We start from the raw sequence: 23990 nt of genomic DNA, 5'->3' as shown, positions 1-23990 counted from the left end.
CAGTCAATGTCCATAATATCCTACAGTTCTAGTCCATAATTTCCTACAGTCCTAGTCCACAATATCATACAGTCCTAGTCCATAATTTCCTACAGTCCTTGTTCATAATCTCCTACAGTCCTAGTCCATATCTCCTACAGTCCTTGTCCATAATCTCCTACAGTCCTAGTCCATAATATCCTATGGTCCTAGTCCATAATCTCCTACAGTCTTTGTCCAAAATATCCTATAGCCCTTGTTCATAATCTCCTGCAGTCCTAGTCTACAATCTCCTACAGTCCTAGTCCATATCTCCTACAGTCCTTGTCCATAAGATCCTACAATTCTAATCCATAATTTCGTATAGTCCTAGTCCATAATCTCCTACAGTCCTAATCCACAATCTCCTAGTCTTAGTACATATCTCCTACAGTCCTTGTCCATAATCTCCTACAGTCCTAGTCCACAATTTCCTACAGTCCTAGTCCATAATCTCCTACAGTTCTAATCCACAATATCTTACAGTCCTAGTCCACAATCGCCTACAGTCCTAGTCCATAATCTCCTACAGTCCTAGTCCATAATATCCTACAGTTCTTGTCCATATCTCCTACAGTCCTTGTCCATAATCTCCTACAGTCATTGTCCCTAACCCCATACAGTCCTTGTCCATAAACTCCTACAGTCCTTGTCCATAATCTCCTACAGTCCTAGTCCATATCTCCTACAGTCCTTGTCCACAATCTCCTATAGTCCTTGTCCATAATATCCTACAATCCTAGTCTACAATCTCCTACAGTCCTAGTCCATATCTCCTACAGTCCTTGTCCATAAGATCCTACAATTCTAATCCATAATTTCGTATAGTCCTAGTCCATAATCTCCTACAGTCCTAATCCACAATCTCCTAGTCTCAGTACATATCTCCTACAGTCCTTGTCCATAATCTCCTACAGTCTTAGTCCACAATTTCCTACAGTCCTAGTCCATAATCTCCTACAGTTCTAATCCACAATATCTTACAGTCCTAGTCCACAATCGCCTACAGTCCTAGTCCATTATCTCCTACAGTCCTAGTCCATAATCTCCTACAGTTCTTGTCCATATCTTCTACAGTCCTTGTCCATAATCTCCTACAGTCCTTGTCCATAATCTCCTACAGTCATAGTCCATTATCTCCTACAGTTCTAGTCCATAATCTCCTACAATCCTAATCCATAATCTCCTACAGTCCTTGTCGATATCTCCTACAGTCCTTGTCCATAATCTCCTACAGTCCTTGTCCATAATATCCCCTATACAGCTCTAGCTCTACATATATTTCAGTCTTATTGTATGGTATCGCCTTCAATATCAGTCCTGTGAAATTTCTGTCAATCTGCTTCAGATTATTTGCGAGTTTCTGTCAGTCTCAAGCCTGTATGACCGTCATTCTAGGTTCTCTGCCCCTTTCTGACTCCTTCAATTTCAGATCTCTTTATTTTCTGTCATTTTTCAACTTCACGTAAAACCGTTACCTTTTGACTCCACTGCACAGTGTGAAAAGGTCGTGAGCAAAGCAGAAATCAATCACGCCAATTCTCCTGATACTCGGTGGATTATCAACAGATAAAACACTGGAGAGTAATGGAACTTTTTAGTTTTATTTGACTGGGTTTGATTACCCTGAAGCACATACAATTCATAAATTATGAATACAAAATAAATAAATAATGATTACACAACCTAATGTTTCAAAAGCAATATATCACTGTATGCGTATAGTTATCTGTATATCCTTTTTACCGCCTGTAGGAAGTTCTGATAAATCAATTACAACGTTAAACAAAAACTGATATTTAAGTTGTGAATGCCTATAGTCTTGGAAGACAGGACCTATAGAAACCCCCATTTTCGCTAGATACGGTACAGGTAAATACGCATGCAACACCTTGCTGTGTTTGTTTTTGTCTCAATGTTTTCAAATATCCTTTCTCTTCCAAATGCCATATTGAATAAATCAATGCCCTTACAATCCCCACGGTACAGTCTTCCTGTGTGTATTTTATCGACCATGCATTTGATTATAATTACAAAATTAACCTCCAGCTGTGAGAGGTACATGTAGGTATGTGGAGGTCTAACACAACTCTGAAGCTCTACTTCATTCTCTGAGTGCATTTAATTCGTAAGGTAATGAACGTGTTATTTAGATTCAGGGATCGAAACTGATGATAATCTTATCAGTGCAGGAAACTATTATCATGTTCCAGTGTCAATGATAGTTTTCCGCATTGCTTTCCTTGCTGATTTCTGATGATACAACATAGCAATGTTTGCCGATTTCAATGTTATAATATACATGTAGCAATGTTTGCTGATTTCAATGTTACAACATAGCAATGTTTGCTGATTTCTAATGTTAGCAATATAGGAATATTTGCTGCTTTTCAATGTTAGCAATGTTTGCTTATTTTCATTGTTACAATATAGCGATGTTTGCTGATTTTCATTGTTACAATATAGCGATGTTTGCTGATTTCTAAGGTTAGCAATGTTTGCTGATTTGATTGCTAGTCAAGCTAATTATTCTAATCCTATCCTGGATATATGCTACTTTTTATGTCTTGGCCAATGAGAGCAATGCTACCGGAATTAGCTATATGAATGCTATCGAAAATCGGTTAATATTGATTCTGAATTGATCAGATTGATAATATTATTGTTAAAATCATAAAAATTCTTTTGGCAGATACTAGTCTTAAAAATATATGTTTTGCCTATATCTAACAAAATATTATTTTCTGCTTCTAGTATATATGTGAAAATATTGCAAAACTGGAACACATTCGGATCTAAATTTTATCAATGCTGGTTATGCACCAACATAAATCAGTAGTAATCTATATTTGAAGTCGGCACTATTTTACATATAACAAATAAACACAAGCTCTAGAACTTTTAAACCTATTACGACAACGCTATTAATTTTGATGGCTGATATAGATTACAATTTGAAATGTGTACTTTATGATATTGCTATTTTCCCCTTAATGATTTAATGGTCACTGTATTATCGCTGGAATGTGTTTTCATACCCGTATCAAAAGGCATCTGTTCATTCATTTTGGGAGAGGGCTAAAATAGGCTACACCTGCTGCCCAATCACTTTCACTTTTTGTGAATAAAATTATTATAAATTAAATCTGTTCATTCAAGATAAAAAGCAGTGGTAACACTTGGACTTCGATTTGAAAAATGCATCTACATATGTATGTATAATTTTAATTTAAATATGAAGACAATGTACATCCTTCGAAAACATTTAGCAATAGCGGCTAGAAAAAAAACTCACTTAAACCACGTGTAACTTGATATTGCTATCAAATCTTACACGCACTATGTCGATAGTTTGAACAGAAACGTTAGATAAAATGTGCATGGACATTTTTGACTAGGTGCAATATTCAGTTAGGTCTGTAATAGACACAAACCTTTTCATATAAGTTTTCATTCAAATTCTAAACTGGCAAGAAGACGACTTTGCACAAATTAATGCCCACACCCTCTAGTGGATAGTTGTTGCGTGAAACAAAAGTGAACGCATTAACTATAACTTTGTTTGTAATCCCTGAACAACATCAGACTCGTGATATCCGGTACTTGTCACAGCCCAGAAACTGTCTCTTGTTCTCTCTTTCCCGCGCAGGTCGTTCGCCGCATTTTCCTCCTCTTCTCTGGAATCTTTATCTTTTGGAGAGATGAGATTTTGCTTCACCGAGATATCGCTCTTGCCAATCTCCTTGTCCTTGACTGGGTTCTCTATATATTCTATGCCTTTACATACATCCCGTTTCAGCGCTTGCTCCCACTGTGAAAAGCGATAAAACATTGTCATCTTATGGTCATGCAGGGATCACTCTCATAGGTGCTGTTTACTTGATAATTAATGATGTAAAATGATATTTTAAAAACGTGAAATTTCAGAAATAGACACACTCCCTGGCTTCAAACGTCTGAAGGGAATACGTGCAACGTTTGCAAATATCAAAGTGCGGTTTCATAATTGTTCTTCAACAGTGTTACATTTTAATAATTAACAATGCCTGTTTTGGGCCTGATTCACAGATATAGTTTCATGGATATGCATTCGTTGTATTTCTGTTATGAAAAATAGCTTCAATATCCATTGCAGATTATCAAGGGTCAAAGATCAAGGACACTGAATCCACGTAGGTGTACTATGAATGTCAGTAACTCAGAATGGAAGACGATTCATTAGTTTTTTCTACAACAGCATTACTTGCAGTATCACGATTGCCAAGGCCTAGTTACGAAGTAGAACTTCAACTGCATCGTACATATATTATAACGAATTCACACAAAGTTGAATAATTTGGGGGCGGGGGGGGGGGTCTTTCATGTTGGTGCGATTATTGTGGTGTATGGCCGGTCGTAAGTACCATATTCTAAAGAAGCCTGTTCCTTTTTAATGCATATATCAGTAATAAATGACCATTTTTTAAAACGTTTAATGGGCTCTGAAATGGACGAACATATGATCAAATATACAGAGAAGTTCTTAGGTTTCACAGAATCTTTTCATGCGACAACTTTTCAGCCCATTGAAGTTTCTAAATTAATTATTCCGCATTAACATTGAGTATCAAAATATAAAGTAATCTCCAACCGATTTATTCTCAACATGAAGCAGTATTAAGTGCATGGATGTACACTAATCAGTAATCAAAATGAGAGCTACAAAACAGCATACCTTAACGTAATATTGCCCAGACTTTCTTCGGAGTTTCATACACCGATTTTTGCTTTTCGCTTTCAGAATTGCAATCAGTCCACAGACAAGGCAGATGGAAATAAGAACAACAGCAGCCATGCAGAGCCCCAGGTTAGCGAACAGTAGAGGAGTCGATCGGGGCGGTACTTCAGTTGACATCACTTCCGTTTTATTGGTTGTTGTATTTACGAAAGTGACGTGGAAATCTTTAATCTAGAAATGTAAAGTGTCACAATGTAACGGATTACTTACTATAAAATGTCACGATGTAACGGATTACTTACTATAAAGTGTCGCTATTTAACGGACTACTTAATATAAAGTGTCGCTATTTAACGGACTACTTACTATAAAGTGTCGCTATTTAACGGACTACTTACTATAAAGTGTCACTATTTAACGGACTACTTACTATAAAGTGTTACTATTTAACGGACTACTTACTATAAAGTATCACTATTTAACGGACTACTTACTACATGTATAAAGTGTCACGATGTAACGGACTACTTACTATAAAGTGTCACGATGTAACGGACTACTTACTATAAAGTGTCACGATGTAACGGACTACTTACTATAAAGTGCCATGGTGTAACGGACTACTCACTATAAAGTGTCGCTATTTAACGGACTACTTACTATAAAGTGTCGCTATTTAACGGACTACTTACTATAAAGTGTCATGGTGTAACGGACTACTTACTATAAAGTGTCGCTATTTAACGGACTACTTACTATAAAGTGTCGCTATTTAACGGACTACTTACTATAAAGTGTCACTATTTAACGGCTACTTACTATACAGTGCCGCTATTTAACGGACTACTTACTATAAAGTGTCACTATTTAACGGACTACTTACTATAAAATGTCACAATGTAACGGACTACTTACTATAAAGTGTCGCTATTTAACGGACTACTTACTATAAAGTGTCACTATTTAACGGACTACTTACTATAAAGTGTCACTATTTAACGGACTACTTACTATAAAATGTCACAATGTAACGGACTACTTACTATAAAGTGTCGCTATTTAACGGACTACTTACTATAAAGTGTCACTATTTAACGGACTACTTACTATTAAAAGTTTAAGGTCTGGTAATACCGCAATGATAGTAAGAGATGATTTCATCTCAAATCCGTAATACATTTCGTCTGTAAAAACACAAGTCTCTGTCTTCTGAAGTATGCCTGATAGTAAACAATTACTTATCGTTTGTCCATTGCACACAAAAACATTCTATTTCACACATACATATATTATTTACTCAAGACCCGATACTTAGATTCTTTGTACATATGTGTAACATGTTATAATAATTAAAAATTTAAAATGTGTTCATATCTCAAAAACTCAAACTTTATGAATTATTGGCCTTCAGTATCTAAACACGGAGTGAATTTATATATACTTCATTGATAGTGTGATTTATTCAAAATATTTCAAATGCAGATTTCCGTCAAATAACCGCCTCCATTGTCCATTCTCGTTTACTATGTACATGTAACAGAGTAGCGAGAATCCCACCGTCGTCAAAAATCTTAAGGAGGTATGCTACACCAGAGAAATATGATGTAGATGAAAAGTGGAGGATATGTACAACAATATTTTGAAGTTGAACATTTTCAAATTTACTTTATTTTGTCAAAAAATACAGTTTTAGTAGAAGGTAACCTGGAAAAAATTTAAAACCCCTTCTGAACTCGAACCTGCGACCTACACTTCAGCAGTCGGTATTCTAACCTACTGAGCTACTCTGCTACATGTAGGTATTTAAATGGAAAAGGAAAAGTCAAATATTGCTGATATCGATTTTGTCACCCATGTTTTTAAAGGAAGTCAGCCATTATGACGATGTAGAGTACTACCTTAACATTCTTAGATGGTCGGACGGTCTACGTTTCAACGCGTCTGGCAGCCGCTGTTACATGTACTTGTAAAAAGTTTGCTTCCGCTTCTGGGTATCCATATATAATGAATCTCTATGTGTTACATAGAAAGATAGAAAAATAAATACTTGGATACGTAAACATAATCTTAATGTCACTTGCATATGTGTAACAGAATTAGTTGCTTGAGAATGTTTAAAAAATTCCATATAATACATGTATGTTTGTATAAAACAACACAGCATTCAATTTGTCAATTCAGATATAAATATGGCGATTGGTATGCGTCTCATTAGTAGAAAGCGTTTTACGATTATACGTTTATATTTACATTTCCGGTATTTTTACCTTTGATGTCTCTACAAATTGCAATGAAAGCCATTTCCTCATGAACGCGTTGTAGTTGTAAACAATATGCTCTGAATATACAACTACTTAATAGATATAGTAGGGCAGTTTGAACGACTGGGAATTCTGACAGAAATGAAAGTAAAATGTAAATATAAGATTTAGATAAATTTCAATTTTGAAAACACGTGAGGGTATGAACAGCCACGTTTCACGACATAATGTTTTTCATGAAGCGGTGGTATATAGAGTATGTCAATATTAAACATCACAATTCATAATCGCATATACATGTATTTACAAAAATGAAATTTATTTCTTGACTAAATATCAAATCAGATAAATCAGATAAATGATTTCACAACATCGTAAGCCTATGCAAACGTTAATGATGTTATGGAAACTCTCTGTGCAATTGTATAAAGTTTTTTAAAGTAGCAAATAAAATTCCGCTAACATCAGATAACTGAACGAAATAAAATAGAGTAAGTTTATCAATAGTTAAGAAAAGCCTACTTGAAAGATAAGACGAGATGTGTTAATTTGAAGTGCTTCAAATTCGTTAGTCAAAAGCAAAACGAAACAAAACCAAAAATAGAAACAAAAAAACGTATGGAAAAATAATGGCCAATTAACAAACTCTTACCAAATTCACCCCGAAGCTGTAGATAAATTAATAAATATAAATGTCGTTTAGCAAAATTTCTTTCATTGTTTTGAAAAGAGGTACGAAGGAAAAGGGTTATATTGATTGTATAAAGTGTTTGCAAACCTCTGAAACATTACTGAAAAGATGACAGGCGTCTAGCGCTGCACGAAGTGGATGATTGTAAATTTTATTCAAGTCGAGGCCTGGAGTAACGGATAAAGCTCTAGAAAAGATCTTACCTCTCGCTGAATGTAACTGATGACTGTAGAGTTGTGAAGAAGGGTCGAAATAACTCTATCTGGTAAGTACAGAACTAAAATAAGATATATCAATGTAATGTTATTAATAGCACAACTCTTTCAATCTACTTGTGTATAAAAAAAAATTTAAAAACCACGCAAATTAGAAATTTGAATACACAATGCATCAAATAGTCTATAGACCTAAGCATATCGATGTCTGTAACAAGAACAACTGAGTATATTACTTCCGGTTTGTTACTTCCGGTTTTTGGTAACGTTCCTATGACACGATTATGCACTTGTATGTATATTTGTACTAACCAGCATTGAAGATATCCTCTGCAAACAGTGTTATGAAGTAATATGATTGGTTATGGATACCCTGTCCAAAATGAACTTGAGTCGATGTATATGATTTGACGGTATCTCTGTGATATCGCGTCCTCCACGAGAAAATCCCATTCATGTAAAGACCGTGGTTATCCACATAATAGATATTCAACAAGGAGGCGAACACCACCTGTAACCTCTTCCTAAACCGTGTGAAATTTGTATTCTGCAACAGAAACAATATACCATATACGAATCAATGACAAAGAGAAGACAACGAACAGTGATCAATGAAAGGTGAAGATAACGAACAGTGATCAATGAAAGGTGAAGATAACGAACAGTGATCAATGAAAGGTGAAGATAACGAACAGTGATCAATGAAAGGTGAAGATAACGAACAGTGATCAATGAAAGGTGAGGATAACGAACAGTGATCAATCCCATACATCATGTGAAGGATACAAAATTAAGAGTTGGGCAAACACGGACAACTGGGCATACCAGAGGTGGGATCATATGCCCAGGAGGAGCAAGCATCCCCTACCGATTGGTCACAACCGATGTGATTCCTATATAATTTTGTCAGATAAACGGAGTAATCCGTAGTCAAAATCAGTATGTGAAGAACGGTCTAACAATTGATATGAAACACGTCAGACAACATTTGACCTAACAACAGGTTGTATTTGCAAATAAGGTCATTACCACGACTATATAATTTGTGAAATGTTTACTTTAAAAGAGACTGTAACACCAACTTATTTTTCAGTAGGTTGTATCGATTTGACAACAATTGATTGATATAAACACCATATACATGTGAATACAATGATAATGGAATATTCCTGCATAAATATAGGAATTTGCAATACCAGGCATTTTTTTCCATTAAGTTTCTAATTGGTAAATGGGGAATTGAGTGCTTATCCAATACTATATCATGCTTCGAGACAAGGGGAATTGAGTACTTATTCAATACTATGTAATGCTTTGAGACACGAGGAATTGAGTACTTATTCAATACTATGTAATGCTTTGAGACATGAGGAATTGAGTACTTATTCAATACTATGTAATGCTTTGAGACACGAGGAATTGAGTACTTATTCAATACTATGTAATGCTTTGAGACACGAGGAATTGAGTACTTATTCAATACTATGTAATGCTTTGAGACACGAGGAATTGAGTACTTATTCAATACTATGTAATGCTTTAAGACACGAGGAATTGAGTACTTATTCAATACTATGTAATGCTTTGAGACATGAGGAATTGAGTACTTATTCAATACTATGTAATGCTTTGAGACATGACCTTTAGAATCAAATGTTCCTGATATCAATATCAAAGTGCCATACATTTTTTGTGAAACACAGTTATTTCCCCTTTATGTAGTTAGGTAATTACTTCTCAGGTGAGTACTCTAGAACTGCGCATTTAATGTGAAATACACAGTAATGTCTCTTTCATATAAGAAACTCTGGTAGAATCTACGTCATTTATACTTGGTAGGTGAAAACGCCAAATTTGGAACCAACGGTAAATATGTATTTCTCTAGCAATGTGTACCAAAGTTCGTTCTACCATGAAATTATATGTGAGAAACAAACATCGTCAACCCCTCCGCTCCCAAATGTGCCGGTTCTGTATTACCGTAGATCTACATACCATTATCATTTTCATATCATCAATTACATATTTTAATGGGTATGAACAATGTTAGACGATTTTAAATATACCTGTGCGTAGGAGGCTTCAAATTCGAAAGCTAGAATGACCCCACAATACGTGTTCCCGGCAACCGGCTGTTCGTTTTGATTGTCATGATGAACACCAGTATGGTCGCCTGTTGGTGAAGTCGTGGTTGTCGTCACTCGAGACTTTTCCACAGTAGCTTCCGACATTTCATGAGTGGTAACATCAGTGGATTCTGTCCTCTTTCGATCGCCATCAGACAGAGTGGACTTGGTTGAATCGTCCAGTAGATCCTTTATCCCCTCGGTCGCGCCAGTACCTGACTCGTGTGAAGCGCTGACCACTGCGGCAGTGGACGGTACGGAGTCTTCACGGTCAGTTGTCGGAGACCCCTCGTTCTCTGCGGTCGTAATGGCTGATATCACCGTGGTAAATACGCTTCTGTTGATATTTGTGCTCGCTTTCGGACGTTCCGTGGTGGAAGGAAACGGTTCATATCGATATATAGGCTGTGTGTGATGTCCCGTGCTACCTTCCCTTGGTTCGGTCACAGCATGGGTTGTCGTTCTTGCTTTCGTTGTCTTTCTTGTTGTAATTGTGAAATAATGTTTTTGTCTAATTGTATCGAACGTGTGCACTATTCGTCGCTGTACATGAACTGGGTTAACTGAAAATTACATGGTTTGATATATATTACATTTATGTCAATAGTAAAGAGCTTTTCAGATTTGATGAACAATGTCCTGTCTACTACTTACAGTCCAGCGTCATCGGACAACTTTGAGACAACGGAACACATCCATCAGGACAGCGACGCTCGTTGGACGAACATCCTTTTTCTACATTAAAGATAAAGAACTTTCAGCAATAACTCATTAAAGGCTTGTAGTTTGTAGTTCACACTCATTAGTTGATTTCTTGTTCGATTGCTTGGACGACAGAATGCCAATTGTAAATTAATTATTTTGCCATGATGTCTCCATTCAATTCTTCATTACAGAGTACCAACAGATTTATGTGTCTTCATATGGTATTAGTAATCATTATACATGTTACGATTCTATCAAATAATCCGGTCAGCAAATCACATCACTATAAACATACGAAAGGAGGGGATTCATTAACCATGACAAAATGACTCCCATCAATGTCAGTTATTCCACAGTGTTATTAATAAGTCTTAATTGAATTTCCATCTAATAAAACGATCTGAAAAAAGTTTTATGTAGCATTGCCCGACAAATTTACAGTTGCTATACACACTGTTCTAAAGTCAAAGCAACGTGTGGAGAAGAGGAAAATGTTCGTTATTAAAAATGAATTGTTAATTCTTCTCAGTGCCTACCTTTTGTAGTAGATGGTAGATATGTTGGTTTTGGGCGTTCGTGTGAAGGTTCTCCCGTTTTCGCAGTAAAAGCGTGCATCTTCATTAAATCACCATCGCCTTCAATCAAGAGAGAAATGCCTGATATGTCTATTGGGTAAATTGAACGAAGTACACATTGTTCTATGTGATGTTTCATTTGTTTCACCTTTTACTTCTAATCATCGAACTATGTATCCATTCAGATCAAAACCTTAAAAATAATCATGTTTTAATACCAATCTAATTAAAATCAGATCCTAGGATACGCGCACAATCGCTACACAAAGTATATGGCGCGAATCTAAGAAGTCTGATTTTAATTAGATTGGTTTTAATACTTCAACGGAATTATCTACAAAATATATTACATTTTCAGCTTTAAAGCAATATTTGTTATAAACAGGCATCTCTAGCCGAGGGTATGTTTGTACATTTAGATAAACGAAAAAAAGACTTAAAGAAATGCTAATAAGCTTCATAAAGCACTCCGGTGTGAAATGTCGCAGTTTCTACTCTTGGTTAATTTCAAAATTGAAATATAATTCTTATTTTTACATTCTACTATCGTGGAATTCCCAGTCGTTAATCAAAATAGACGGACTATATTTATCTATATTCATACGCGCATTATCTAAAACTGCAACGCATTCCTGAGAAAACGGCTATCAGTAAAAATTGTAGACATTTCAAAGGCAAAACATGTATATAAATTACGGTTAGACCTATAATACATGCACTTTTCATGGCACTTTTCAAGGGAAATTAACCAATGCTTTTTCAAGAATGTCTTTTTCTCAATTTGAGTAATTTCCCTTGTCTCCACTGATGTTTTCAGTACTACAGCGGTAACATTGATGAACAAATAAGGAAAATGAATAGTGATTAATCTCACAACTCCCATAAGAATACAAAATTAAGAGTAGGGCAAACTGGACACACCAGAGGTGGGATTAGGCGCCTCGGAAGAGAAAACACCCTCTGTCGATTTGTCACACCCGCCATGAACCCTATATCTCGATCTAATCAAAACTACAAATTTACAACAAAAATATTGAAATAAGTAGTATGTTACACACTATCGTGTATGTTAAGAATAAATACTCACTGATTACACAGTATCCTACATCACATCGATCGGGTGGACTTAGTCTATAGACGTAAAACGCACCACAGTTATGGACCAGGGCGGGCTGTCTCAACACGCAGCAATCCCACTTGTGAAGGATAGTGTAGGACCCACACACAGAGGCGCGGATCGAGTGGTTTACAGGCGGAAGCTGCATGCCCTGCAGGTCCAGACGAAGCGGCACCACAGTCCCACATGCCTTATTCTATTCATAGAGACACAGAAATGGTAATTATAAGAGAAGATTCACGCATGCGGTGTTGTGTTTCACTGTGATTGAACAATGAGAATTAAAATTCATTTCAATCTGTAAAAGCCTTCATTCTTAGGAAAACTGATGATGAAAACGCATTTACTGTCCATATATGTGAATGTATATTAGAATTCGATAGTCAATAGAACAAAACGTGCACACGCAATTGGTTTATTTTCTTATTCATACACATGTAATGCTATTCTACTTCTACTGAGAGCAACAGGTGTAATTATCTTCTGTCTTTCAGCATGTATAAACGTATAATAAAATCATAAAATGAATTTCTTATCGCGTTGCAAATTTTTATTTCAGATTTTAAGATTAATTTGATTCGCCAGTCATTTGCTTTATATACATAAATGTGTTAGAACCATAGTGTATATATATATATATATATATATATATATATATATATATTATACATGTATCACGGTAAATATGTGATTCATGTTAGTCAGGATAATATTACATATTCAAGCATCAAGAGTTGCGAGAATTTGAGTCCAACACAACTGTATAATTACAGAATACATGTAGATTAAATTATAATGAAAAGAAAACTTTATATAATTAATTATTTAATAACATTCTATTTTGAATATTGTGTCATCATTGTATGTCAGAGTACAACATATAGGTGTATATGAATTACGATGTTTATATACAGAGTGCAAACAGTACAACACTAAACCAAACAAAGAAAAACAAAAATAAAGCCCCCACAACGTTCGCCTGAGTCACCCAAATTGTTCATGTGAGTATGCGAGATTCTGAACCTTAATTGATTATCTCCTCTATAGTCAAGACCATTTTACTGACCGATAGTGCGATGGCGATAGTGCGATGGCTATCCATGAAGGTCGCTGACACGTGACAGTTCTTGCTTATTAACAAAGAATAAAGGTAGAAAAAAAATCTTATAAAGGAACTTATTATAGTTCTTTTCATATACATGTACTAATATTCGTATTCGGTTCCCTATATTGTTACCTCTGTCTTCATGACTGAACTTTGAATATATTAAGTGCATTGCGTAAAGAAAATCCGGAAATTTTAAGAAGGTTTTGAACAAATAAAACGAATTCACAGCGAGTGTCAGTACTATCTCGTGAGATGAATGAAGAGGAAGCCACTTGAAATTTGATGTTAATGGTCGTCATTAGCTATCTACTTGTGTAATGATGTTCATGTGCATGTACCGTCGCTATAGTCCACTAGAAAACATATCTATAGGTACATTAGATTCAGCTTTAACTTCCGTCAGTGGATCAGCATTATGACGGAATTTCATCAACACATTTCCTACAGACTTCCGGTATCTTTTGTATTTAAGTTTCAGGTTAGATTGCGCATTAAATATATTAAAACTCTACCCTCACGTGACTTCACATTTTTATGGGTTCAAAGCAGAAAACACTATATTAATTTCCACTTCATATAGTTTGATATCATCAATAACCAAGGAAAATGTATATGTTAAACTTACCATCTTTTCAAAGATTCCAGACACATGAATAGCAACGTTAACTAGTATATGCCAACATCAGAAAAACACACATTTTTCTTGAAAATCATTTTAAAAATACACTAAACCTAGTTATATTGTGGATATCGGGGAAATTATTACAGACTATACATAATATAAGTGAAAATACCTACAACATTTTAAAACATATATAATCAATCATTTCAGAAAATTAAAAGCTTGTTCAGTATCAAATTAGTTTAAAAGGACAAAATCGTATTTGAACAGTACCAAAAAAAAAGCAACTTTATTAATCATATATATTCTGGTGAAATCAGCATTCATTAGCGATGTATGATTTTATTATAGGTGAATAAGTTTTATAATCACATTTAGTTTTTGAAACTGTTTTGGCGATACCATATGTATCTTGTGTTTGTTTCCTGCACCCATGATTGACGTCATCATCAATACAATATTGGACATGGCTATCATAAACTGTGATTTAATTGCACACAATGTTTATCAGAATTGTCAATTAAACACAGATTGTGTAAATAACGATTTTCTTAAAATCTGTATATCACTCACAGTACTCAAAAAACACATTCAAAAGAAAATTTCCGATTTCTTTGCATTATTATAGCATGTACATTTAACATTTTGATGCAAGTATAGTTTCCAATTAATCTAAGCATAAATAAAATCGACTGTGTCCCCATCCTTATCTCTAAGAAGACGAACGGAAGGAATTCAAATCCAAACCACAGAGGAATCTTGCATAATAATTTGCAAATGATGGACTAGCTTTTTCGTTCTTGGAAGATGATCCCATGTACATTTTCAAACTTTCATTTTCTATCGTCGTCTATCCCCGTACAAGATCTGAATATGTGTTCATATATACATGTACCAAATAGGGAGAATACCATCTTGGCGGTCTTTCTTTTATATATTAATTTTTTATTTTCTTTATTTGGGAGAGGTTGTTGTTGTTGTTGTTTTTATCTTGATTTCGTACTATAAATTTCTTCTAAACAAGATCTTTAAATGATTACTTTTTATCTTGGGAGGAGGGGGTGTCCTTCTCGTAAAAAGGTTACTGTACTTTTATTATTCCCAAGACGTCGTGTGGCAAACATGTGCTTGGATTCTCTGAAGGAAGCCACCATAACGAGTTAACACAGACGACAAACAAACCCCGATCATTAAAGCTTGAACTTTTCTCAGAAACAGGTGCCAAAGTCACAGCCATTGCAATCGATTTTATTTTTCGAAAGATTGTTGACAAGTAAACAACATACTCTAACTAAAAGGAATGGCCAAATGGAGATATTCCTTTATTCAGAATTGCGGAAGAATATAATTGGCGAGGAAGCTGCTTAGACGCTCTGTTTACATATGACCGGAAGTCAGTACGCGAGCCAAGTAGACTGATAAGTGGCGGACAAATTTGCAGCTTCCTCTCAAGGAGTGTCTGTAGAATGTACTTCTATCTTATATTTAAATATTAAATAGTCAATGGAATCTGAAGAGATGTGATTTGTAATTTTTATCACATCAAGTTGTTTGAAATAAATAACGATTTAAGATAATTCATGAACATTTCCGAATTGTAATGAGGGCAAATCCTGTAGCGAGAACTCATAAATCTTTACTAGTTCTATCGTATTGACTTCATTCAACAAATAAGTGCGTTGAGGGGAAACCCCAATCTGAAATCTGTTTTTACCTTTATACAGAGTGTAGGCAGCTGGGCATTCTTGCCATTGATTAAGAACCTGTACCAGCCTTCTTGTAGCTTTTCATCGCATTTACCAGAGGTCTCGCTGCCTACTTCTCGCCATTTCTCGTCTAGAACTGTGTGACTTGAATCGCTACATACGTCAGAATCTGTCGGATGAAAACAGTGTTTGATATTGTAAAAGAACGCAAATACGATTTGATTAACTAAGATAAGTTTGTTCCATTCATCTTCTGGACAATAAAGTAATGTTTAAATCTTTGATGGGGCCAGCGAGGACCTCTTCAGGTTTACCAATAGCTCGGAAGTCCTCAGTCTGATTAAAATCAAACCTCTCACTTCGCTCGATATACGGATAGTCGCTTCGACTATCCGTATATCGAGCGAAGTGAGAGGTTTGATTTTAATCAGACTGGGAGGGCCTAACCATGTGGTAACAGAGCGATAGACAGTTTCCCCCGAACCTCATTAACTGACGGCAGACAAAATACCTCTCTCACCCTAGATAACAGACGGAAGAGGCAGTCCCCCTATATGTAACCCCAGAAACTCACGTAACAATGCAATTTAGTTAATGATAGGATGTAATCTTTTGAATCGTTTTGGTGAATCAGACAGATTTGTCTCGGTTTTTATAATTTTGACTCAAAATGTAAATTTCAATAGCGATTTGAATTGCGATCTGTCTCTCTGTTTCAATGAGGATAAGATTGGTCTTGTATGCACTATTCCATAAAAGTCATTGATTCTTTGGAGAGATGTAAGATGACGTTTAAATAACAGGAAATCATTAGGGATAAAGCACAAATATTTCAAGTTAAAACAATCACTATGATATCAATTCATATGATGCTTACATTTTTTTTCCATATAACATCACATGCCATGATAGAGAATGGTTTACATGTAGTACAAGAAAACGGGACTTACTACTATATCTAGAAGAGACCGCTTCTGATTCGGCGTTTCTTATACTTCTAATACCTGTAAAAAACAATATAAAGCAGGTCAGGGCCACATCAATACAGGTGTTCAGAGAAACAAATTAGTCATACATATCCCTAACGCAATAAATGATTATATAATGTACATCAAATTGACAGGAAGTTGGTTTAATGATTTAAACGGGAAAGTTTTCGTAAACTTTCGTAAGAGGCCATTTAATTTTTATCATTTTATTCTTCTTCTTTTTTTCATGCAAAAATTATACATATTTACATGCAAATCAAAATGATTTTAAAAATCATATTAAGAGACCGTTGAAAATTCTTAGATGAATCATATTTCAATAATGAGTTTTATACAAGTGCAACCAGATATGATCCAGGTAAAATGTCAAGCTTTGTATAAAATATCTTAATAGGGTGGTGTTTCCATTTGTGAAGCCTACTTTTAGTCAGGAAGTGTCTATCAATATTCAACATGCATTGAATAAGGTCTTACGCGACATTTCTCAGTAATGTACAGGTTTCGTGACATTTTCAGATACAATGTACTCGCATCCAATCTTGTTTCTAAAAACAACGGGGTTATATTACCATGTTTGCTTTAGTGCCAGCATACTTTAATAGTTTTGGCAAGTAAAAATATATAATCAGCTCTTATGTATTACAGAAGGTTGTGTAAATGGATATATCTAGGTTACATGCATCTTACATATATATATATCTATATCTATATCTATATATATATATATATATATATATAGGGGAGAAAATCTTTGGATCAATCAGGAATCGAACCCAGGACCACTGCATTACTACTTAGGTGATCTAAGCACTGAACTAATCAGGGCCGATATACTGACCATGGTTCTATTGCTACAGCATGATATTTTAACTTGTCTCGGAAAGCGTCAATTCTACGACATGTTTTGAAAAATGCTCGAATACGGTCAAAGTGATCGTAAACGTAATTTCGATGTAGAAAACCACCTGCAGTACTCTTTTTCGGGCAATCAATGATGAGATCGTTTTATGGTAATCAATATAAGAATATGATCGGAAATGCCTTCAAATAAATTTTCAGAATAATCATTTGCTCTAAATCCCTCTTACTGAAAGTGAAGTGCATATTTTCTACTTGGGTTCGTTTACATGCACATCATCTTCTCAAGCCAAGGGTAAAATTGATTCGTTGCGAGGTAACGAATCAATAACCAATATGCATGTACATGTACACCATGATATCAAATCTTTACTATTGAAAACCGAAACTGAAGAAGCTCATCACATTACTCCCAAATATAATAAATCTGTCTCTCTGTATAATTTTGATTAGACCCGAGTATAAATTTAAAAAACTGGCATGCATATATAACAATTACCCCCTCCTTTCTCATAATTCTTGGTCCATGGACTTGCACCTGAGGAACGTGGTATGGCTAATGAAGGGTACGAGAAAAAGGTGCATTTTTATGCCCCCGAGATCAAAGATCCGGGGGCATATTGTTTTTGTCCTGTCTGTCATTCTGTAATTCTGTCATTCCGTCTGAAACTTTAACCTTGCTAATAACTTTTGAACAATAAGTGATAGAGCTTTAATATTTCACATGAGTATTCCTTGTTACAAGACCCTTCCGTTGGTATTGAACCTTTTGACCTTGACATTTGACCTACTTTTAATTTTTTTTTTTTTACATTGGTCATAACTTCTAAATGGTAAATATTAGAGCTTTAATATTGTACATGAGCATTTCTTTTGACAAGATCTTTCTACTGGTACCAAGATATTTGCCCTTGTGACCTTGGCCATCTTAGGAATTGGCCATTATCGGGGGCATTTGTGTTTCACAAACACATCTTGTTCACATAGTAAGTGTAAATGTGTATTATAGACTTGAATTTAATTGACAAGTTTTAATCATCGGTTTACAGTTTAACTACATGTACATTACATCATACTCAGTTCGGAAATCCCAAACCTTTCACCACGCATGCACACAGAGTACAGTGGGGTGATTGATAAGGCACGGTGTGAGAGAATATAGAAGCGTGTTTGACATGAAAAACGACAAGATGACAACAGAGTGTCCGACAAAAACTAATGCAATTATTATAGCATCTGTCAAACTGAAATATTTCATAGCCAAATTAATGATATCAAACTCTAAACAAAATTCTTAACACACACACACACACACACAGAGAGAGAGAGAGAGAGAGAGAGAGAGAGAGAGAGAGAGAGAGAGAGAGAGAGAGACTAATACTATGTAAATTAAAACGTAGTTCCACACTCCTGTGACGTCATAAGATTTAGCAAAGTCAATGATTTAATGACTGGAACATAAATTTTGTTGGGGTCTTTTTCAATAGTTATTTTTAAAAAAAATAGTCAGCTATAAAATATTTCAAAAGTCTTAGTTATATTTGAATAGTCAATGATATGTTTCAAAATATTGAATCCAAGGACAATAACTCCGTTTTCAATAAATTATTTATCAAATCCATTATGCGATAGACTTCCTTTATTTTTCACAAACATTTTACTAAGGTGATAAGGAATCATTATCTGTGTCTTTTTGTGAAATTACATAAAATTTTAATCCATGAGTGATTTTGAATAGCTCAGCTGTATGGTGCCAGACTTTGATTTTTTATGGGGGTATACATACTCTAGAAGCTATAAATTTGAAATTATTAAGGAAAGGTATGGATTTTTGTTCATAAATAAATGTAATAGGTGTACATCTACTAATATAAACAGAAAAAATGATATGTAAACCATGCTATAAAGAAATTGTGTCCACATTTATTCGTTTTTTAACATTTTGGAGAATAACGCTAATTCAATAATTTTGCACTTATTATTCTAAAACTTGATGAACATATTGAAAATGACATGTGTTTTAGTTTCTGACATGTTTCTTGATAAATAAATGCAATTAAACAATTTTCTTGTTGTTTTTATTTTAAAATAACAACAAATAACGGTTTCCAATGAATTTCATAAAAATCTACATGGGGTACATGACTTCAGTAGTGTCTGTAATGAAAATTAGTATGGAAATCCTTAACTAATTTGCATTTTTTCATTACTCTGAATGTTAATTTATTGATTCCAAACAAAAAATGCTACCTAAACCCAAAAAATCCAGGACTAAGGACCCACCTTAAACTAGCTTCAAAGTATGCTCTTTTTTTTCAACGTGCGTGTTGGGGGGGGGGGGGGGCAGTATAACTATTATTACCACTCCACTTCCGCTTACTACTACGATTTACATATATATATATATATATATATATATATATATATATATATATATATATATATATATTATTGTGAAATTAACGGAAAGAGTAGTCAAGATCTGAAATACACTTTATGTATTCAAATATACATGCTGTATAAATGTACTGTAAGTAAAATGGTCCATATAAAACTTGAGAAGTTATGTCAAGAGGCCACATCTAAGATCTAACGAATGTAATCTGTTTCTTTCTATATTTGACTATATTGTTAAACACTTAAATTACAATATAATTGACACGTAAAAGAACTTCGCTGTGACCTTTTGTGGTAGAGGTGTCCCAGAATTCTCAATATTTCAAAGTGCTGGCTGAAGTATTCACACTTATAACTGGAGTGATACATGTACATTTACTACTGTTTTACAAGCATTTCATTGACTCGGTCATTTATAGAGAGATAAGAGCTCTATAGGTTTGTATCAGTACAAATAGTACACATAGTACTCTATCTCTCCGCTCTCTCTCATTTATCCATCTCTTTCTATTTTTCTCGCTCTCTTTTTCTCTACCTCTCCCTTGATATATCTAATACATCTCTCTCTCTCTCTCTCTCTCTCTCTGTGTGTGTGTGTGTGTGTGTATGTGCGTGTGTGTGTGTGTGTGTGTGTGTATTTATTTATCCATCTATCTATCTAATAGAATATCTATCTATCTATCCACCCATCCATCCATCTCCAGCAGAGGGGCAGTCAGACAGCGACACTATAACAAAATAGCGCGGTCATTTCACATTCCTTATGACTATTAATGGTAAAATATGACATTTAGGTTCTAGCATACTTTGTAACTTGGTAATCTGTTCAAATCCAACACCGAGTTCTGCTATTAAATTCACTCCTAAATACAGTTTTAAACAAGCGCTTAAAAAAAAAAATACGACATGGATGAAGAAGTTGTGTCGCTACTCCAATTGCGTGTAAGAAACGAAATTTACGATTCGTCTATAAAAAGACAACTGCTTTTCCCACCCACCCCTGAGTAGGCACTTGATACAGTTTTTTCCTCCTCACATTTCTAAACATTTGATGTCGTGTGGACCATTTTTTGTACATCATAGTAAAAGGTACCATACGGCCAGACTCAGAATATAGCCCCTTTATTATCCCCTATCTACACGTGTCTTCCATTCAAAAAATATATTTCATTTTTTAGAATATACATGTATACAAGAGTATGAACGCCGAGCCTTACGTCTGCAATGCTCCATGTAGTTAGTGTTTCACGAAAAGTATGCCAGTGTTGTATCCTCTCGTGTGTTTTCCAAGAAATTTAAATTTATTTTCTTATTTACATTCTAGTTTCATTTCTGTCGGAGAAATCCAAGCCGTTGAAGAAATGACCCCCATTTCAATTGGTAAAGATAGCGAAGGCAAAAAAAAAGGGGGGGGGAGGTGGGGGTGTATAGCACATTTAAATATCAAAGTATGAATGATAGTATTTAATGGTTGAAAATAAATTACTACACCTTTCTCGTATAAACTTAAGATCCGACCTCATATTCAATATTTTCCCATTCTTTTTGTTTTCTCTTTCATTCCGTTGGGTTTGCATCATATCCCAAACCAGTATATTGTAAGATGCATGGATACCGTGAGATAACTAACTTAGACACATCAGATTATTCACCTTTGTCGGAAGCAATTCATTGAAACATTTCATAAGAGGTAAATTTCTGTTGTGGTCTAATAGGCCTCTAAATGCACACCGTCTGTCACCATTGCTGGTTTAGACCCACGTTTAACTACATTGTTCTTACAAAAGAAATACGTATCTTGTGCTGAATAATAAAGCACAAGAGTAAAACCTTTTAATTCGTTTCTCCTACATACATATCACAGAACTTCTTATTCCATGCTTATTTCATAGTAAATCGGAGATTTTTTGTCTAAATAAATACAAAACCGTTGCGATGCCCTTTTTTAGTACAGTTAGCAGACGACAGTTGACAGCGTCTCTATGCAAATAGTGTTACCTACATATAGATTCGCTTTTAAGATATAAAGCAATAAAGTTGTGCTGTAATATTTTTCTTGATATGCTGTGAGTGTGACGTATAGCATACTTACCTTCAATAAATAATATCACAGACAATATGCACAATTTTCGGACGGTCCACATGATATGGAATAGACGGGTTAGATGAAGATTTTCCCAACTTTCTTTTTCAGATGACAACTAATTTGAACTCCACAGTGACCGGCAATGTCATTACGAAACTGCGATGCCACCATACAACACGATTATCTCCGGTTTGAAACAAAAAACCAATTAAAATGTCCCCCACACCAGCATGATAAGGCCGTTGTGTCGTACTGAGCGCTGTTAGTGATGTATTATTGAAAACACTTTGGGTTAATTGAAGCCAGTTTTTGACATTTACTCCAAAACATCCCCTTCGTGTAAAATCAAATAATTCAAGTATATATATAGGTGAGTTTCACAAGAACGGAAATATTTAGATTCTCTTGAAAACTTGACACAAAATGAAGTATGGGAGGAAATGACTTTGGCCCACCAACGCTCAGGACTAAAATTAACTCGCCGTCAGAAACGGTCCGCAGGAAACAATTAAGGTTTTTAAGAATTTTGTTGACAAAATGAAATAAAGATTTAACACAACTATCGATCGACATTCTTTTAGATGATAGGCGGTACAAAGCGAGTGAATCGACAGTTTATTTCTTTCCTGTCAAGCTTTATGGTTTTTTTAAACAGCACACGTCCGTGGATACAAAAAAATGCCTTAGTAATATACGGTTTTAGATGAATGTGCAGATACAGTACACTAACACATAATTAAAATATAGGTCCTTTATCAAGAAAACAAAGTGTCACTTATACTTTAGTACTTTAATAATCATTGCCTGTGGTTTTCTGAAAGCTGCCGAGAGTTTAATAAATATAATTATTAAATATTACATTATATATATGTACATGGTATACACTCACTATATATGTCTTCTTATTAATCCACTGCAATATGCCAAAACAAAGAATGCAATATACTTCTCCAAAAATAAAAGGTATAGCACTACCCACCTTATCAATGAGATTAACCTCGTGCATCGAAACATACGTGTACGTGTATCAATATTATCTGCAGGTAGTGGATTACATGTACATCATTTTTATGTGCATGATCTTAACTCACCTTTAGGGACGTGGATGGGTTACTTATAACAGGCACTTGTTTCGTTCTTGGGTCACCCCTTCCTTACTAATGAGTGTCTGTATCACTTACACAGGTATCAAGATAAGATGCAAATGTAGAACAGGTACGCTATAGTCAATGAAACTACCTCCAACTTATCAATACACGGATCTTTTGTTGTAAAAGTTAATGTCTTTCTCTCTCTTCCTCTTCTTCGTATAGTAGTATGTGTTGTTGGTAGATAGAGAGAGAGAGAGAGAGAGAGAGAGAGAGAGAGAGAGAGAGAGAGAGAGAGAGATAATTTCCAGTCTCCAAATGAAGAAACAAACAGAACGAAAAAAAAAAAAAGATAACTGCATACAGATAATTTTTTTTTTCCATTTTCTTTTTATGTATTTTTCAGTTAAAGAAAAATAAAAAAACGTTTGTAACATTTTCGTATAATTCTTCTAACAACAAGTGTTTGTGTCAATTTATTTCATAAAATTGCTATGCAATGATGATTCTCGAGAAAATTCAAACAGTATATTAATCTAAACCGTTTCCATGGCAATAGATATGTATGTCCTGTTGAAAAAACCTTTAAAAAAATAATACAGACAGATACATATGTAAAATTACTTGCATTGCATATTTTTTTTTATCTGATTAAAGGCTTTTAAATTAATTTTAATTCTATTTTTACAATTGCTATTTTCCCCCATAAAA

At 34.7% G+C, this 23990-nt stretch overlaps 1 protein-coding gene across 2 annotated transcripts; it reads right to left on the bottom strand.

Moving 5' to 3' along the window:
* Positions 1-1606: 1606 nt before the first annotated feature.
* Positions 1607-22747, bottom strand: LOC125657248 (uncharacterized). Of its 2 annotated transcripts, none has more exons than XM_048887935.2 (11): positions 22198-22747; positions 16812-16865; positions 15870-16030; positions 12396-12621; positions 11270-11368; positions 10683-10763; positions 9969-10591; positions 8215-8449; positions 7891-7964; positions 4733-4966; positions 1607-3829 (listed from the first exon to the last, which is right to left on the bottom strand). In XM_048887935.2, the coding sequence occupies exons 1-11, from the start codon at positions 22247-22249 to the stop codon at positions 3569-3571; spliced, it is 2100 nt and encodes a 699-aa protein (XP_048743892.2). In that variant the 5' UTR covers positions 22250-22747; the 3' UTR covers positions 1607-3568. The 2 variants fall into 2 exon arrangements, with proteins under 2 accessions (XP_048743892.2, XP_048743893.2); XM_048887936.2 differs by having other exon boundaries at positions 7891-7949.
* Positions 22748-23990: the final 1243 nt, after the last annotated feature.

The sequence above is a fragment of the Ostrea edulis genome, chromosome 7, assembly GCF_947568905.1.
Source record: "Ostrea edulis chromosome 7, xbOstEdul1.1, whole genome shotgun sequence".
Lineage (NCBI taxonomy): Eukaryota > Metazoa > Mollusca > Bivalvia > Ostreida > Ostreidae > Ostrea > Ostrea edulis.
This window is presented reverse-complemented; position numbering and strand designations above follow the sequence as displayed.

Excerpts from the sequence above, each read along its gene's own strand:
- LOC125657248 (XM_048887935.2), bottom strand. The coding sequence starts at position 22,249 with ATGTGGACCGTCCGAAAATTGTGCATATTGTCTGTGATATTATTTATT. Across the intron at positions 10,764-11,269 it reads TCTACCATCTACTACAAAAG|AAAAAGGATGTTCGTCCAAC; the intron begins GTAGGCACTGAG and ends TCTTTAATGTAG. Across the intron at positions 8,450-9,968 it reads TTGAAGCCTCCTACGCACAG|AATACAAATTTCACACGGTT; the intron begins GTATATTTAAAA and ends TTTCTGTTGCAG.